Raw genomic sequence first — 18,433 nt, forward strand, 5'->3', positions numbered from 1 at the left:
TCTTTTTGTTTATGGTTTTCTGTGCTGTGTAAAAAGCTTTTAAGTTTAATTAAGTCCCATTTGTTTATTTTTGTTTTTATTTCCATTATTCTAGGAGACAGATCAAAAAAAAATACTGCTACAATTTATGTCAAAGAGTGTTTTGCCTGTGTTTTCCTCTAGGAGTTTTATAGTATCCAGTCTTACATTTAGGTCTTTAATCTATTTTGAGTTTATTTTTGTATATGGTGTTAGAGAATGTTCTAATTTCATTCTTTTACATGTAGTTGTCCAGTTTTCCCAGCACCACTTATTTAAGAGACTGTCTTTTCTCCATTGTATATTCTTGCCTCCTGACTATAAGTGTGTGGGTTTATTTCTGGGCTTTCTGTTCTGTTCCGTTGATCTGTATTTCTATTTTTGTGCTAATACCATTACTGTTTTGATTACTGTAGTTTTGTAGTATACTCTGAAGTCAGGGAGCGTGATTCCTCCAGCTGCATTCTTCTTTCTCAAGGTTGTTTTGGCTATTGAGGGTCTTTTTTGCTTCCATACAAATTAAAAAGTGTTTTGTTCTATTTCTGTGAAAAATGCCATTGGTAATTTGATAGGGATTGCATTGAATCTATAGATTGCCTTGGGTAGTGTGGTCATTTTAACAATGTTAATCCTTCCAATCTAAGAACATGGTATATGCTTCCACCTGTTTGTGTTGACTTCACTTTCTTTCATCTTGTAATTTTCAGAGTACAGGTCTTTTGCCTCCTTTGGTAGGTTTATTCCTAGGTATTTTATTCTTTGTGATGAGATGGTAGATGAGATCGTTTCCTTAATTTCTCTTTCTGATATTTCATTGTTAGTGTATAGAAATGCAACAGATTTCTGTGTATTAATTTTGTATCCAGCAACTTTACCAAATTCATTCATAAGCTCTAGCAGTTTCCTGGTAGCATCTTTAGGATTCTCTATGTATAGTATCATGTCATCTGCAAACAGTGACAGCTTTACTTCTTTTTCAATTTGGATTCCTTTTATTTCTTTTTCGTCTCTGATTGCCGTGGCTGGGACTTCCAAAACTACATTGAATAAAAGTGGCGAGAGTGGGCATCCTTGTCTTACTCCCGATCTTAGAGGAAACGCTTTCAGCTTTTCCCTGTTGAGAATGATGTTGGCTGTGGGTTTGTCATCTATTGTCTTTACTATGTTGAGGTATATTCCTTCTTTGCCCACTTTCTGAAGAGTTTTTATCATAAATGGATGTTGAATTTTATCAAAAACTTTTTCCGCATCTATTGAGATGATAATATGGTTTTTTTTTTTAAATTATTAGCACCTTTAATTATTATTTGTTTGGCTGTGTTGGGTCTTCGTTTCTGTGCGAGGGCTTCCTCTAACTGCGGCAAGTGGGGGCCACTCTTCATCGCGGTGCGTGGGTCTCTCACTATCGTGGCCTCTCTTGTTGCGGAGCACAGGCTCCAGACGCGCAGGCTCAGTAGTTGTGGCTCACGGGCCTAGTTGCTCCGCAGCATGTGGGATCTTCCCAGACCAGGGCTCGAACCCGTGTCCCCTGCATTAGCAGGCAGATTCTCAACCACTGCGCCACCAGGGAAGCCCCCGAAAATATGGTTTTTATTCTTCAATTTGTTAATGTGGTGTATCACAAAATGCACACATTTTAAGTGTATCATGTGAGTGAGTGAGTGTTTTTCACCACTTGAGTTTTGGTAAATGAATGAACCCCTACCAAGATACAGAACATTACTACCACCCCAGAAAATTTCCTCATTCTGTTTTGGGTCAGTTCCCACCTTTACCGCCACCAAACCCTGCTCTCTCCTACCTCCTGCCTTTTTTCTTTTTTTTCTCTTCTACTTTTCCCCCACCATTGATTAGTTCCACCTTTTCTGGAACTTCATTTAAGGGGACTCACAGACTCCATTTGAGCTATGGGCTTGCTTCGTTGCACTATTTTTAGTGGCTGGTCTAGGGGTTACTGCAGTTTCACAGTCTGCCTTCCTGAGTTCATGTGGAGTGTGAGAATCTTGCAACGGTATTGTACCCATAAGGTTTCTCTGTCCTTCATGCTGTGCTTAAATATGTATTGCTTCTATATATGCTGTTTAGTCCTACAATATGTTTTTTGCTTTAATAGGAATATATTTTTTTAAAGTTAAAATAAAGTATAGTCTTTTATGTTTACTCATGTATTTGCCATTTCTTACAGAAGAACCAGTTTGTTACCGTATCCCTTCAGTCTGGATGGAAATCTTTTCTTCAGCATGTTTTGGAGTGCAGGGCTGATGGCAAGAAATTCTCTGTTTTCTTTTATCCAAAAATGCTTTGTTTTGCCCTGTATTGTTAAAGGGTGTTTTCACTGGATGTAGGATTCTTTGTTGACTGTTCTTTTTCTTCTAGCTTTTAAAAGAGTTGAGACATGTCTTCTGGCCATCATTCATTTTATGGTTCTGTATCCAAAGTGCTGTTTTCCTCTGGCTGGTTTCAAGATCATCTCTGGCTTTGGTATTGGAACAGCTTGACTGTGTTGTTTTCTTGAATTTATCTTGTTTGCTGTTCTTTGAACTTACTGGATCTGTAAATTTTTTTATGACTTTTACTAAATTGGGGAGATTTTCAGCCATAATTTCTCCATGGTTTTTCCTGTCTCCATCTCTCTTTCCTTCTGGAACTCTAGCTGCAGGTATGTTAAACCTTTTGATATTATTCCACAGGTCCTGGAAGCTTTGTTCTTCTTTTTTATTTTTCCCCAAAATATTTCTCTCTCTCTGTGTTTTGGATTGGACGCTTTCTGCTGATCTGTCTTGAAATTCACTGACTCTTCTATTAATTCCAAACTGCTGTTAAGGCCACCCAGTGGATTTTTTATTTCAGAAATAGCATTTTTTGTTTTAGAATTTCCATTAAAACTTGTTTTGTTATTTTAGGACAGGTTTTTAGAGCACTTTTAGGTTCCCAGAAAAATTGATCATAATCACCCAAAGTCCACAGTTTATGTTAGGGCTCACTCTTGGTGTTGTATATTTTATAGGTCTGGACAAATGTGTAATGACATATATCCACTGTTACAGTATTACAGAGTATTTTCACTGTCATTAAAATCCTCTGTGCTCTACCCATTCACCGCCCCCCCCCCCCCCGCCCCGCAACCCCTGGCCACCACTGATCTTTTGACTGTCTCCATAGTTTTGCCTTTTCCAAATGTCACATGGTTGGGATCAGATGGTCTTCTTCACTTAGGAACATGGATTTAAGCTTCCCCCACGTCTTTTCATGGCTGGAGAGCTCATTTCTCTACAGAGCTGGGTCATAGTTCATTGTATGGAAGTTCACAGTTTATTTATCCATTCACTTACTGAAGGACATTGGTTGCTTCCTGAATTTCCATTTTTAGAAACAATTTCTGTTTCTCTACTGAGATCTCTTCTTGGTTCGTATACCATGGGCATATTTTCCCTCCCGTCCTGGAGCCTCGTTACAGCAGCCGCTTATCGCCCCTTGCCTCGGGCCCCAGCTACGGCTCATCTTGTGCCTGCCCTCCTTTTCTCTCTGTGTGGGTCTCGTTTTCGTTTCTTTATGTGTCTAGTAATTACGGATCGCTTCTTGGACATTGTGTGTGAGGCATTGTAGAAACTCTGGATTTTGTTCTGTCCTCCTGAAGGGTGTTGGCACCCAGTTGTGTTTGTTTGGTGTAGTGGACCTGGCTGGGCTCCTCCCAGGCCCCTCTCCGGTGTCCGCCGGCTGCTGCGGTCTGTGCTGCTGATTGGTCTTGGGGTGACCGCCAGGAGCCTGCCCCTTGGCGCCTGGCTCAGGGCTCACGCGGAGTGTGGGCAGGAGTCACGTGCAGAATTTGCTGTTCCCCTTCCGGGCGCTCTCCTTTCGGGGTTTCCCTCTCACTTTCCAGCGGCTGGAGTCCACCAGCGTTCCGATCTCTGGCTTTCCGAGTTGGTGGGGCTTGGGGGCCCTCCCTGAGCTTCAGCTGCTCTCCTCTCTGGCGAGGCCTGGGCCTGCTGGACATGAGCTCACCCGTGCACGTCTCACTTCCAAGCTGAGATCTCCCCCTGGTTTCTCCTGTGTTTGGTTGTGTCGGTTCATTGTTTTATATGCTTTGTCCAGAGCTTATGGTTATCTACAAAATATTGCTCTGACTACTCAGCCATTATTGATGGAGAACCACCTGTGTTTTGTAATCCAAGTGTTGTGGTCAGTGTAGACCACGTGTCCAAGAAGGAGTAATGCTCCCCAAGGAAGTATAGCTGTGAAGGAGTGCTTCCTGCTTGCTGTGACTCGCGTCACTGTAAAGGTGAAGCTCTGGGCAGAGGCGGAGAAATGGGCTGGCCTGGTGCCTTGAGATTAGCGTGTCCTTTGGAGACTGCACGTAAGATGCTTGTTGAAATGTTCTGGCACTCAGGGTGCCGAGGAGGGTCTGGTGTGTGAAAGGGCAGGCTCAGCGCCCATACCCGTGTACCTCTCACGTGCAGGGTCTGCTGACATCTGCGGCTGGAGGTGCATCTTGAATTCCTTGACCTGAGTGTCTTCTCTGATCACGCGTTGGGCCCTTTCCGGTCTGATCTTTCCCTGAACGGCTCCCTGGCCCTGAGGAACTCTGAGCAGCTCAGCCGTGCTCGTAACAGGCGTCTGCTCAAGTGGCTCCTATAGAAAGAAATGCCCAGGGCCTCTTTTACTCATACTTTCTGGACCTTTGCTACGTCCTTGTCTTCAGCTGGGTGGCTCCTGCTCATTTCCAGCTGCTCTGGGTGCCTGTTGTCCCCCATCCTGGATGCCCCAGGGTTCTGGACTGAACCCGTATCGTGGCTTGCACCCCGGGGGATCGTACAGCAACCACTGGAACATGTGCTGCTCTGCGAGGTTCATCTCTGGTGCTTGAATATTACGTCAAGAACCAAAATGGTCATTAGAGCCCAGTTTACTCATTATGACTAGACTTTGAGTCATGTTCTCAAAGAAAACCCCAATATTTAAGCACACTTCTGGCCAAAATGTGCACGCTAACAATATGGTGTGTAGTATGCACTTAATGTCAAAAGTCCTGAGGGTAAAAAGGAGCGACTTTGGCTGTGATGTCCACGAGAAGAAACTACCTGAAATTGACGTTGCCGTGCAGAGGACCGCAGCCCTGCATTTGAAGTGGTTTCCACGAGTACACCGGTCACATGCCTTACGTTTTTCCTAAAGGGGGAGGGGCTGCCTTCCTGAATGTATTTTACATTCAGTGTTGTCTTCAGAGTTTATTGAGATCCCACGTGGCTGTGCCTTTTGAAGTTCTGGGTTTAATAATACTCCTGCGTGACCCTGCGTGACCCCTTGCGTCATTCGTGGTCCTCACCACTAACATTGCACCTTTCTCTCGACACCACTGTTTTTAATGCTCCCCCGCCCCCGCCTTAAATTTGCTGCCTGTTGTCTGCTCAGTTTTAGGAGAATACACCTAAGCTGTTGACATTGTTTAAGATAAACCTCTGAATGAGAGGCTGGCAGTGCGACTGTTCAGACGAAGCCTGTCCTGCTACGCCCTGCGCCTCGGCCACGTCACCAGCTGGACGATGGTGGCCCCTGCTAGGTGACAGGCTCCGGGCGCCTTCCCCCACCGCCGGGCTCTGGTTTAACCGCCGGCTGCCGGCTGCAGGGGGGCCTGGAGTTGAATTTCTGAGCTTCCCGGCGTGCACAGAGGCTGGGTGTGCGGTGGGGCTGCACCGCCCTGAAGGCTGCTTGGGAAGAGCATGGCTTTCGAGCCGCTTTGCTGGAACTCATCTGGTTACGTACTTGGTACCTTGTGCTGAGATTTTTGAGCAGTAATCGTTTTTTGCTCCCTCCTTTTCTCTTTTTTAATGAGCAGAGCCCTAGGGTAAGAAATATTAAAAGCAGTGTTTTTATGTGGAAAACGGTTTTTGGTTAGCTCTGGCTTCTGCTTGTCCTAAGTCAGCAAATAGCTTTCACTATTAAACTATCTATTTTCTTGTTCTGGGTTTTAGAGACACATAATCACTATTTTAGTAAAATGCTTACAAATCACTTTTCTTTTTGATTTTATGTATTTTTTTCCCATTGACTTAGAAATATTTAACATGTTGTTCTTTCCGGTATAGAGGTGGTACTTGGAAAACATGTTGAAAATCAGGGACTCTGTTTGTAGATGCTGGAGTTCATGCTTGTGCTTGGAGGTCCCTGGCGTTCATGAGCTTCAGCCAAGGAGGCCTTCCTGCCCAGCTCTTGGAGACTCGGGGCCCCCACCCATCTGTTCCTGCTCCTGGAAGCCCTTGCTGCAGGTGTTTGCTTGGCTGACTCCTGGTCCCACGAGGCCTCAGCTCCGCCGTCCTCCCTGGACCGCAGGGTTTCCTGTCCTGCCGGTGTCGCTCAGCACCTCCGACAGCTCCCAGACGCGCCAGGCCCGGGGGAGACAGGACAGCGGTGCAAGGGATGAGCAGTTGCGGTTTTAGAACTTGCTTTTGTTGGACTTTTTCGTGCTGTTTGCGTCTTGTAGGAAGGTGCTTTCATTTAGACGTAGTATCTTTTTTTCCCTTAATTCTAATAGTGATTGTTCCTTCCAGAAAAATTGAAAAACAGAAAAGTATATTTTAATCACTCAGATAGTAAATACTATTAAAATTGTGGCATGTTTTCTTCTTTTTTCAATGCCTGTAATATATGTATCTATACGATTTATATATTACGAAATTCACATATCTAAGTGTGAGTGTTCTCCATGCCTTTCATTTTCTGAAATTATTTTTTAAAGGCTGCATAATATTTAATCATATGGATGTAAATTTATTTATTTATTTATTTATTTGGCTGCGTTGGGTCTTCGTTGCTGCGTGCGGGCTTTCTCTAGTTGTGGTGGGGGGGGGCTACTCTTCGTTGCGGTGCGCGCTCTTCTCATTGTGGTGGCTTCTCTTGTTGCGGAGCACGGGCTCTATGTGTGAGGGCTTCTGTAGTTGTGGCTCGTGGGCTTTAGAGCTCAGGCTCAGTAGTTGTGGTTCGCGGGCTCTAGAGCACAGGCTCAGTAGCTGTGGCTCGCGGGCTTAGTTGCTCCGTGGCATGTGGGATCTTCCCGGACCAGGGCTCGAACCCGTGTCCCCTGCATTGGCAGGCAGATTCTCAACCACTGCGCCACCAGGGAAGCCCCTGGATGTAAGTTTATTTACGTCCTTAAATATTAATCTTGCTGGATATTTATGTCATTTTTTTTTTTTCGGCCGTGCTGCATGGCTTGCAGGATCTTAGTTTACCAGGGATTGAACCCATGCCCTCAGCGGTGAAAGCTCGAAGTCCTAACCCCTGGTCTGCCAGGGAATTCCCTGTTTTTGTCTTTTTAAAGCTAAGATGAACCTTCTTGCCCACAAACCTTTGTATCGCTGGCTATATTCTTAGGATAGATTCCTCCCAGCGGGATTAGTGGGTCCAAAGGTACAGATGTAATAAAAGTTTGTTACATACACCTAATTGCTGTTGAGACACTTGCACCGATTTGCACTTGCTGGTTGGGGGTGAGATTGCTTGCCTGTGACATGTGAGCATTGCTCGTAAGGGCATTTGTCTACCTGTAGTTGCAGTGTGCTGATCGCTTGTCACGGAAGAGTCCACCTGTAGGTGGAGTGTCTATTTAGAGGGGGAGGCAGCCCCCAGATTCCAGGGACGGGGATGTGGAAACCGTGGGGCTGCCTGGACCTGGACCCTGGGCGTGGTCAGCAGGGCAGCTTTGCGTGCTGCACTTGGGGTGTGGATAGTGGGGTTGAGCACAGACCCTGCCCCCGGATTCGAGGCCGCCCAGGGGAGCTTCCCTGCGGGACCTCGTGGGCATGTGCCCCCTCCACGTGTCCTCACAGCGCCGCGTGTTGGCACTTGAGGCTGTGTAATGGCCTTCATGGCTGGCTGACATGTGCAATGGTCATAGCAGCCGCTAACATCTCACTGAGTCCTGGCTGTTTTTCCAGCACACTAACTACTTTAAATGCTTTTCATTTAATTCTCACAAAAACCCTACGAACTAGGTGCAGTGGAGGAAGCTGAACGTTTGCCAGACGAAGTTTTGGCCGTGGTGGCATGGTCAGCGGGCTGCGGCCGCGGCTGTGGAGCCGGAGCTGTGCACGAGATGGGGTCGAGGGGCTCCCGGCTGAGGGCACAGCTGGGGCAAAGGCCTTCCGGCCGTCGGTCCCGCCCCCGGTGGCCGCAGTGGATGGAGCGGAGGGGAGCCGAGGGGGATGTCACGGCGGTGACAGGAGCCAGACCCCGTGGGCCGTAGGAGAGGCCCGCCGTGAAGGTGAAACGGGAGGTTCACCTTCCCAGCCGGCAAGCGCGTCCGGCGTCGTTTAGAAACAGAGCCGGCTGCTTGCAGGAAAAGGGACTTTGAGCCTAATGGGAAACATCCGTCAAGGTTGAGCTGGGCTCTGTCATTGGAGAGCATCTTCTCAGCGCCTTCCCCACAGCAGTGGAAGGCGACACTGGGAACGGAGCGGGTCTTTATTCTCGCGTCCACCAAGCTGCTGACTGGCCCTGCTTGTGAGCCTGACTCAGAGAGCACTTGAGCTGAACTGCGTAGGTCACGTGGGGCAAATTAACTTGACCAAAAATAACCCCAAACAGCATTTCTGGGAAACGCAAGTGAAGACAGCTTTCAATGTAAACAAAGGCGCAAAGTAAAGATAAAGGCTTGGTTGGAAAAAGTGAACATTTGGAAGACTAGGAAGAAATGCTTTGGGGAAAAAGTACCGAGGAAAACAAATATTATTTTTCCAGTAGTTACAGTTTTAAAGAGTTTTCTTTCATGTATTTATGTCAGATGCAGTGCATACGTTTTGATGGGGAACTCACAGATTTTCCCTTTCTGTTTGTAGCCACGGCACATTGACCTACACCCTATAGCTTTTCCTGTGAATCCAGGGAAGGAGCTCGCTGTTCTCCTCTGGAGACAGTCAGACATCTGGACGTGGGGCCCTGGGAGCTTCACGCACAAAACAAAAGAAACACACCAGCGTCCCGGCCGCAGTCCAGAAGTCCTGGTTGGCTTGGCGGGGTGTTGGCCTGCATTCTTTTAGCACCCCGGGGTTCCGCGTGCAGTCAGGGCTGAGAACCCCGTGCGGGTCTGCTTCCCCTGCTTCACAAGCTGCGTTCTCCAACCACAGTGTTAACCAGAGGGGCTGGAGGGCACTTGGTCCACTCTTGCACCCCCCTCCCCACAGGCTGAGAGTCTGGAGGAGGGCGTTGTGCTCTGGCCGTTTGGGCTGTTGCAGGGTGGGCAGGGGCATGTGTGTCTCTGCTTGCGGCAGGGAGGTTCCTCGCTGGCCAGCAGGCCCAGTGTTTCCGTTGTCGGTTGTTGAGACAGCCCAGCCTCTCTCTCCTTAGGGCCAGGACTTAGAATTACTTGCCAGGGCAGCTAAGAGAACACAGGGGTTCCTAGGAGTCAGATCAGATGGGGGGAGTCTGTTGCCGTTATGTTCAGTGTGTAGCTGAAAATGGGAACCTCCTGAGTTGTTTCCCAAAGTAATATTTACTGTTTGGAATTTAAAATCGTGCTCTTTGAGTAATTACTTGTACCTATTAGTGCTGTTATCTTATTTAATAGGAGAGAAGTTCATTTCTGGAATACTCTGACCATTGGATGATGAAAGAAACTTTGCCACACCTAAAGGAAATAATCCAATTTAGTTAAATTATAAATATAAGTAACTGAAAAATGTAGCTGTCTTGATAACATCTTGGTAAATGTTATCAAATGAATTGACCTTTTGGAGGAATACTGGGTGGGGAGGAGCTCTTTCCTTGAGCTACATAAACTTGCAGACTCACCAGACGTGCGGTGAGTTGCTGTCCTTGCGTGGGGTCCCTGCGTGGGGTCCCTGCGTGGCGCCCTGCTGTGCACGGTGCCTTCCTGGCCGGAGGCTGACAGGTGGAGCAGGCGGAGCTTGTTGCGGGCAGCCTGTGGTCTCGCTGCGGCTCTGTCTGTGAAGGCTTGGGTGTCCTGTCTCCGAGGTGGCAGGTACAGGCCTGCCCTGCAGGAGTGGTGCCACCTCCACCTGCTCCACTCCCTCTGCCTCTGCCTGATGCCCCAGGCCCGGGGTTTACACAGCAGGGGACGGGGCCGTGCTGCCGCCCACCTGCTGTCCAGGTAGCGAGGAGGACCAGGGACAGTGAAGGCCAGAGAGCTTCCTGACACGGGTCAGGGTTGGGACCAGAAGTCATGCTCCACTTTTTCCCAAATCTTCTCCTTTGTTGTGTATGTAGGATGGTGTTTCTCCACCGTTTTTGTTTTTTAATTAATTAATTTATTTATTTTTGGCTGCGTTGGGTCTTTGTTGCTGGGCGTGGGCTTTCTCTAGTTGCGGGTGAGCGGGGGCTACTCTTCGTTGCGGTGCGCGGGCTTCTCATTGCGGTGGCTTCTCTTGTTGTGGAGCGCGGGCTGTAGGCGCACGGGCTTCAGTAGTTGTGGTGCGCGGGCTCAGTAGTTGTGGCTCGTGGGCTCCAGAGCGCAGGCTCAGTAGTTGTGGCACACGGGCTTAGTTGCTCTGCGGCATGTGGGATCTTCCCGGACCAGGGCTCGAACCCCTGTCCCCTGCATTGGCAGGCGGATTCTTAACCACTGTGCCACCAGGGAAGCCCCTCTCCACCTTTTAAAACTCACCTCTTTTGATAAACTTTAAAATTTAATTTTTCTCTACTGTCCTTTGAAATTTTGATGTACATTAAATTGTGAATATGAAGACGTTAAAGCATTGGTCATTTTTATTCTTCTAAATCCTACAAGTAGTAAATATATTTGGCTATAAAATTTTCAAATACTCGTCATTATTAAGGGGAAAAAAAGAAAGTTATTGCACCCTCCCTACCCTGCCCAAGAAAGCCTCCTCTCATTTCTTGAAGTCACTTAACGGTTACCAGTTTGCCGTATCCTTCCGGGCCCTGTTTATTTACACATGGACACGTTCACTGTAACCCTGAGATGGGAGGGGGCACGGGACACTCCTTCTGGCTTGTTTTGGACACTTGGTCTAGGTGAGCTTTTCTTGCCGTGCAGAGTGGGGATCTGTGGGCGGCAGTCCTTTGTTTAGTGGGTCTCTATCAGTAGCTGTTAAGGTGTTTTCAGTATCGTACTATTACCAACGCTGCGGTGAGCGTCCCGCCCCACATCTTTCTCACGTGTAAGTACTTCGTATGAAAATTCCCAGAAATGGAATTGTAATGTAATTTTAGAATCTGCTTTTTTAAAATGTACTCCCAAATAGATCAAGTTGTATTCTGTTCTTTACTGGGTTTTTTTAAGGGCATTTTATTATTTTTTTTCAAGATTTATAGAAGGACTGTATTAAGTCCTGCTGTGTAATTAATATTATAGGAAACTCTATGATTTGAAGAAATAGAAAATCAGGTTGTGCCTCAGATATAGGTATATGATTCCTGATGGCTTGGTTAACAGTTTCTATCCAGCGAGTGAACCACTGGCACAAGACTTGCACGTTTGCTCAAACTTGGGATGTTTTTAAGTTTCAGTGATGAGGAGTGGGTTGGTGAAATTTTTGTCTTTTGCCGGAAGTGCTTTATAGTTGCACTAGTAATACGCATTTCATAGAAAAGTTTGAAGCTACAATAAACTTAAATGTCTTTTAAATAAAAATGGAAATCATTCCATATGAGCTACATGGAAGAAAATAAGGTGTTTCTATTCTTGTCCCCTGAGGTCACTCCCAGGACGGAGACCCCCGTCAGCAGTGTCGGTAACAGTCTGGAGAATGCCCTGCACGCATCCGCCCGTTCCACTGAGGAGCCGCTGCCCAGGAGGCCTGGAGGGAAGCACCCCCGAGGTGAGCCCTTGGTCCGCAGGGTCAGGGAGGAGCGCCGGGTGTAGGAGGAGACGTTCGCAGAGGGAGGAGCGCCGGGTGTAGGAGGAGACGTTCGCAGAGGGAGGAGCGCCGGGTGTAGGAGGAGACGTTCGCAGAGGGAGGAGCGCCGGGTGTAGGAGGAGACGTTCGCAGAGGGAGGAGCGTCGGATGTAGGAGGAGACGTTCGCAGTGGCATTTGGTTAAATGCTCTCAGATCTTTGGGGATGCTAGTCTTAGTAAGATGTACTATTTTTCTAAATTCTGCAAGTTACACACGAGTGGATCTCGGCTGTAAACATCTCACATCTTGATGTTTATTAAGGGGGAAAAAGTGAAAGTTGTTGCGCCTCTCCCCGCCCAACACTGCAGTGGGTCCTGAATTCTAGGGCAGCGCCGTCCTGTAGCGCTCTGTGCAGTAACAGTATGTTCTCTCTGCACTGACGCGGTCGCCACCAGCCACGCGTGCCTTCCAAGCCTGGAAAATGTGGCTCACGCGAGTAAGGGCCTGAACTTTTAGATTTATTTCATGCAGTTGCACTAGCTCAGCGTGGACAGTGCGGCTCTGGAGATGGCAGGGCACGTCTGGGAGGAGGCCGAGCTCCCTGGTTCTTGAACGTCTGGCTTTGTGCAGCCGCACTAGACAGAGTCGGGCTGGCTGTCCCCCGGCCAGCTGTGTGGGGTTTGGGGGGCTCGCTGGGGAGAGACAGGGCTCTCTGGGCCTCCTGGTCTAGAGCCGGGCGTGGGTGCCTGGAAACGCGCTCGGTGTCGGTGGGGGGAAGATCGCCCTCCTAGCAGCCCTGGGAGCGCATGGTCGGCTCACTTCTGGCTCAGCTGGAGGGTCAGTCTTTCTGAAGACACAGCAGGACCTCAGTTTCCGGGTGGGTGGTTGTCACTCACTCGCTCAGAGGGACTTCTTCCTTGCATGTGTCGTCCAGGGAGGAGCGCCTCCCGATGGGGCGTTGCTTCCTTTGTCCCCAGCCTGTCCCCGCACCTTTGGAGCCTGTGTCCTGCAGTCTTAAGGGGAAGGCCTTTCCTTCACCATTGTGCTTTTTCCTGTAGGCACAATTATCAAGACCCCCTCGTTCCTGTTTTTTAATATAATTGCCAGTTGAACGGCTGTGTCTGTCACTCTCTTGCCGATGTGCCTGGGTGCGGGAAGGCAGATCTGTGGTAGGACCGCTATTGTCTGCTCTCAGACATCATAATGCTTAGAGAATAGTCAGCCAGACCTTGCTAATTATCTACGGTATTCTCCAGCCAGTGGTCATGGGGATGATGGTCTCCTCCGCCCAGAAATTGACCAGCAAGTAAACCTGGTTTTGTTGTTCGCACTTTCCCCAGTGCCCTGTTACTGCTCTTCGCAAAGTCTGAAGCCACTCTGAGTGTTATTAAAGTTTTCTTGCTGTCTTTTCTGTATCCCACTTCTGTTGTGGGTTGTCTCTGCTTCTTAGAAGTTTTCAGTGACACAATTTAACTTGTAAAGAGGTCAGACTTTTGTATTTCTTCAGTTCTGAAGCTCAGGGGACAGCAGTAAGGACCGTCTGACGCCGACTGCTCTTGTCAGGTGGTGTCCAAGCTCGTTACATACATTAACTCATCTGATCTTCCTAAGAACCTGTGGGGCTCAGGTATAAGCTGGTTCATTCTAACAACAGTCCCCATTTCACAGACAGGAGAACTGAGTCACAGATAAGCAGCGTTCCTAAGATAAGCTGGGATCCCAACCCTGAGATCCCAACACTTGTGTTAGAAGAGAATAGAAAAGGAAACTCAAGTACACATGAAGTGAAAGCGTTACCTTTTTCTCTGTACTATTGATTGCGAAGATTTTCAGGTACAGCCTTCCTTGGGAAGCCGCTTGGAGTTTTTGGAAGCCCGCCAGGTGATGCCGCAGTCCCACGGAGCTCGTTTTGTTCAGGGATTAAATAACTGCGCCCAAGGTCACGGAGCTGGAAAGTGTCACGTTTCAGACAGCCTGTATGACTGCAGAGCCCCTGGGCTTCCCTGGCCCTGCCGAGTGGGTTGTGGGCCTGTCCTCTCTGCCCTGGCCTCCTGTCACCCGTCTCCGCCACCACACAGCTTCGTCCAGCACAGGTGCTGTCATACCTGGGCCTTGACCGCTGTGTCGCTCTGCCCGCTGGGCCCTTCCCTTTGAGGTCTAGCCCCACAGCACTGCTGTGAACTGTGTCATTTTCCCATCACTTACGGCTGCTCCTGTGCCTCGTGCGTACTAAGGCTGAATAAAACATTTGCCTTAACACATAAACAAGTGACTTCCTCAGGCCCCTAGATTCAAGTGCCGTTATCACCAACCATTCCAATGGAGTGTGTGTTCATTTCCTATTTTTGCTACTTTAGAAATATGTTTTATCAGCTTTATGTTTTCTGGATCAGGTACTGCTTTTGTTTCTGTATTTCTGGAGAACTAACAAATTAATGCAAGGTAGCTAGATGATAAAAAATAAAAGAAAAATAAGTTACAGAGTTCTTAAATATAACATGACCTGAAAAGATGTAGGAAAGAGGATCAGTTTAATCAGCATAGTAGTGAATGTTCGAATTTTAAGGACAGTTAAAAGAAGCAGCGTTTTAAAAAATTATTCCCATTAACACAGACAACTAAATGAAAGTGAGAAAGTAACTTGATATTTTAGGAACATCATTATTCAACTGAGACTTTTAAGAATACAGGTTTTCAATTTTTAGATGAAAACTAGCTTTCAATAATAACAATTGTAAAGCTGGAGGCATCTCGAATATTAGTCTGGTTCAGTTTCTCTAAGTATGAAGACACTGAGTTCTGTTGTATAGCACTTGAGAGAAGAAGGTGTTGTGCTGGAACATGATTGTTTTCATCTTTGCCTTTACTCATGAATAATACCCTCTTTACTGTGCTTTCTTTTGGCACAGTTTTGGTAATTTTTGGTTTCTTGTTATTGTGTGTACAGAATTAAGCTATTTAATAAAGATACTTTGAAATCAAGTAAAACACATAATTGGCAGAAAACTACCAACCACCCAGTTTTTTCCAGAAGACTTTAGGGAAAATGTTCCAAAAGAGTGCCGCATTCTTGGGACATATTAAAGCCATCATCTCTAGGTGTCGTGTTCTCTCGGTATGAGGTGGCCATCAGCTCCTGGAGATCGTTTGAAGGCCCTTGGTGGCCCTTAGGCTGTGGCAGTTAGGCTGAGCGAAGGTGGCCCTTAGGCTGTGGCGGTTTTAGCAGGAGCTCCCCGGGCTGAGGTCCGGGGAGTGGTTTTCTGGTCCTGGCGGTGTGGCTGCTGGAAGTCGTCTGTGACTCCGCCAGACCCCGCTCAGGCCTTTCAGGATGCTTGTCTGGGCTGTTACTACGGGGCCTTTTGCGGTCTCTTCTACGCACATCTCCCTCCCTCCCTCCTTTTTCAGTTACGTTAGTGTTCTGGTTTTTAAATTAGGCATTGATCCAATTATAAAAATGGTAGTTCAGTGCAATTACACATCTTAGTGAAGGCGGTGTGCTCTAACTTGTAAGATTTGAGGAGAATTCCTAGTGTACATCGTGAATAAGAAAAGAAGAAAGGTTTGAACACACGAAATGTTAAAAGCAAACAGCACACCACCTTGCTCTTTGCATCTCTACGTGAGAGCAGGCTGGTGGCCTCAAGTCCCGGGGTCCCAGCCCTGGGTGCCCTGCCCTGAGCCTCTGCACAGTCTGGACCCCAGCGAGGCTCACGTCCTTCCCAGCCCCCTAGCGCTCTTCCCACCGCGCCCCTTTGGGCTCGGGGTCTTTCCAGTCGGTGCTAATCCTGTCTTTGGATGTGTTCTCTCCCTGCAGGTGATGGTTTGGTATCTAGCCCCTAAAGTTGACACAAGTTTGCTGGCACTTTTCAGAAAGTACTGGGACTTCGTGTGTGACAGATGACACAGTCTACAGGGCTCACGAGGGTGTTGGGAGGGAAGGAGGCCGCATTATCTACCAGTAGACTTTAAGTGGGTTGTCAACAAATTTGTATGCGTGTAGGTAAACACTCTAAAATTATGAAACCACATTACAGAAATTTGGCAGGGAAACTACCCATAATTCCACAACCAAACACAATTAACCCTATCATTTTTGATAATTTATTTTTAGTCAATCTTTCTTTAACATTTTAAACAACTATAATCATGTTATACATACAGTTTATAATTTTTCAGGTAATATTATAAGCATTTTTCCATGTTTTTATTTTTATAAACATAGCCTTTAGTAGTTCCAAAATCGAGAGTATGCTTACACACCTTTGAAGCCCAGTTCAACACCCCCAGCCGCCCCTTGTGTTAGCCACCGTCAGCACTCTCATCTGCTACAGAAGTCCCTCTGCACGTTCTCTCCCCGCCCCCGCCCCAGCAGGCCGTCCTCCCACCCTCAGAGCCCCGTGTGGCCACACAGTGGGCGTGGCACCAAGAGAAAAGCAGCAGAACTCGTCGGCCAGCCGTGTATCTGGTCCGGAGCCATCCTGGCAGTGCCGGGGCCGCTGCAGCTGCCTGCAGAGGGCCGATGGCGCGGACACAGAGCACCGAGTCAGGAGGGCTGGTGATTTTGAAGAGGTCTCGCAAACGTTTCAGTCCTGTGGTCCAAAATGCCTCTTTTATTTGAAAACAGCTGAGTAACATTCATCTGCTTTTCACATTTTCCTGTCCAGATATGAGTCACTTCCCGCTTTCAGTCCAGTTGGGGTTTTTTCTTTTTACTTTTTTTCCCATAAATGCTCATACTCAGTCCTGGAACTTTTAGGTACACGTTGGTGTTCTGTGGCCTGGGAAAATGCCGAATAACGTTTTTCTGTTTTCATTGACTTTGTATATTCTGTTGTTTAAAAAAGTAAAGGATCTGGATTAGGGTGAGGTCATTGTGGGTAGGTTTTTAAAAATAGTGATTGGGAAAACATAAGAGCTGTTTATTTGCTGACAATCTGACTGGGGAAGTCAGACAGGAACAGTGAGTAGTTTCACCGAGTGAGGTCGGGCAGTGCACAGCTGCTAAATGGAGTGTTTTCTTTGTTTTGCCAGAAAGGAAGAAAACGTTCTTATTTTTTTCTTTAGAGTAATTCCTTCCTGTGAGATGCTATTTTAAGCTTAAAATACTCTAAACCAAATGGGTTCTAGTGTCTCCCAAGATCCATATCAACCCTGATGCAACTTTATAAAATTAGGGAGACTCATGAGAAAAATTCAGGGCGTGAAAGGTCTTTTCCCCAACAGGCCGTAACCTCTGTGAGCGCGAGAACCCATCGACGGCGCTGGTCGCTGTGTGCCCAGCCCTTGGAAAATGGCCCGGGACACAGCAGGAGCTTTGTAAGACGAGTTGGTGAATGAACAGTTGTTGGTTTAGGGCAGGGATTGGCACCTTTTTTTCTGCAAAGATCCAGAAAGTCAGTATTTCTGGCTCTGGGAAGCGTGCGGAGTCTGGGGCCGGGCTCTGCCGTCATGGGGTGGAGAGCACCCATTGACGGTACGTCTGCCCACAGCGTGGTTGTGTGCCCCGGAGCCCGTTTACACAGACAGACAGGCCGAGGGCAGCCTGCAGCCTGCCTGCCCCTCGCTTAGAACAGTGCCGCCCGGTAGAGCTCCCTGGGATGACCGGGCTTCTGTGTCTGCTGCAATATGGTAGCTGCTAGCCACGTGTGGGAGCGCTTAACACGTGCTGAGTGCAACCGAGGAGTGAGATTTTTAATTTTCTTCAATTGTAATTAATACCAACTTAAGTGGTCCCGTGTGGTCAGTGGCTGCAGCAGTGGGCAGTGCAGCGTTAGAACCTTCCCAGAAGCCCGGTGCACAGAGCTGCTCGTTGCTCCCTGGGGTGCTCAGACATGTTAGGGGAGGAGAGAGTTCTGTGGCCAAAGAAATTGAGAAATTATGGTTTAAAAATGTAGATTTATTTGTTGCAGGACTTCTCAGAGCCTTTAATCTGCTAATGTACGTGGGCAGCCTACAAAAAAGGAGTTTCTCAGATTTTCCCTCCAAACTTTTGAGCACAAAGCTTTCTGGGGGTGGCCCGGAGAAAACTATGGAAGGTGTGGCCGACCAGGAGATGGGGAGTCTGCAGAAAGTGTAACTTAATAGCTTTAATAAGTTATGTTGAGTGTGTCATGCTAGACAGGTTTTGAAGATTTGTAGAAATCCCCATGGTGCACAGCCAAGGGACCTCTGGAAATATTGGGGAAAAATAGTGCAAGAAGGTGTGTGTGCTGTTCAGAAAGTAAAGCCTCCCTCATTTGCCAGGGTCTTTGCATAAGAGCTGACCTCCCGTGCCTGCCCAAGGTTCATAAGCTTGAAGAGTCAGTTAACTCGATACTTGAGAAACTTTAGTATTTGAATCAGAAATAGGACATACGAACCTTAATGGGGTTTGGGAGTTTGGAAACTACATCATGTTGGATAAGTGCTGTTTTATTTTCAACAAATATTTGTGCTCAAATATTTGCATCTTAAAGCTTAAGGGCTTAGAAGCTTAATTGTATCGGTTTCTTTTTGAGGAGAAAAAAACACGCACCCTTGCCTGTGAAAAGGGAGGTACGCAGAGGGGATGGCTCTGGAGCTCTCCAACGGCGACGGCCCTTTCTCATCCCTGTCCAACTGTGCA

General features: G+C 47.5%; 1 protein-coding gene across 2 annotated transcripts in view; it reads left to right on the forward strand.

The window, feature by feature from the left end:
* Nucleotides 1-18,433, forward strand: part of ZCCHC14 (zinc finger CCHC-type containing 14) — a 57,089-nt gene that overhangs the window by 13,728 nt on the left and 24,928 nt on the right. For both annotated transcript variants that reach the window (XM_082368709.1, XM_082368708.1), the window contains exon 2: nucleotides 11,687-11,810. In XM_082368709.1, the coding sequence (XP_082224835.1) occupies nucleotides 11,687-11,810 (124 nt within the window). The remainder of the gene's footprint in view (nucleotides 1-11,686; nucleotides 11,811-18,433) is intronic.

Source organism: Balaenoptera borealis (assembly GCF_965194805.1).
Source record: "Balaenoptera borealis genome assembly, chromosome: 19".
Classification (NCBI taxonomy): Eukaryota; Metazoa; Chordata; class Mammalia; order Artiodactyla; family Balaenopteridae; genus Balaenoptera; species Balaenoptera borealis.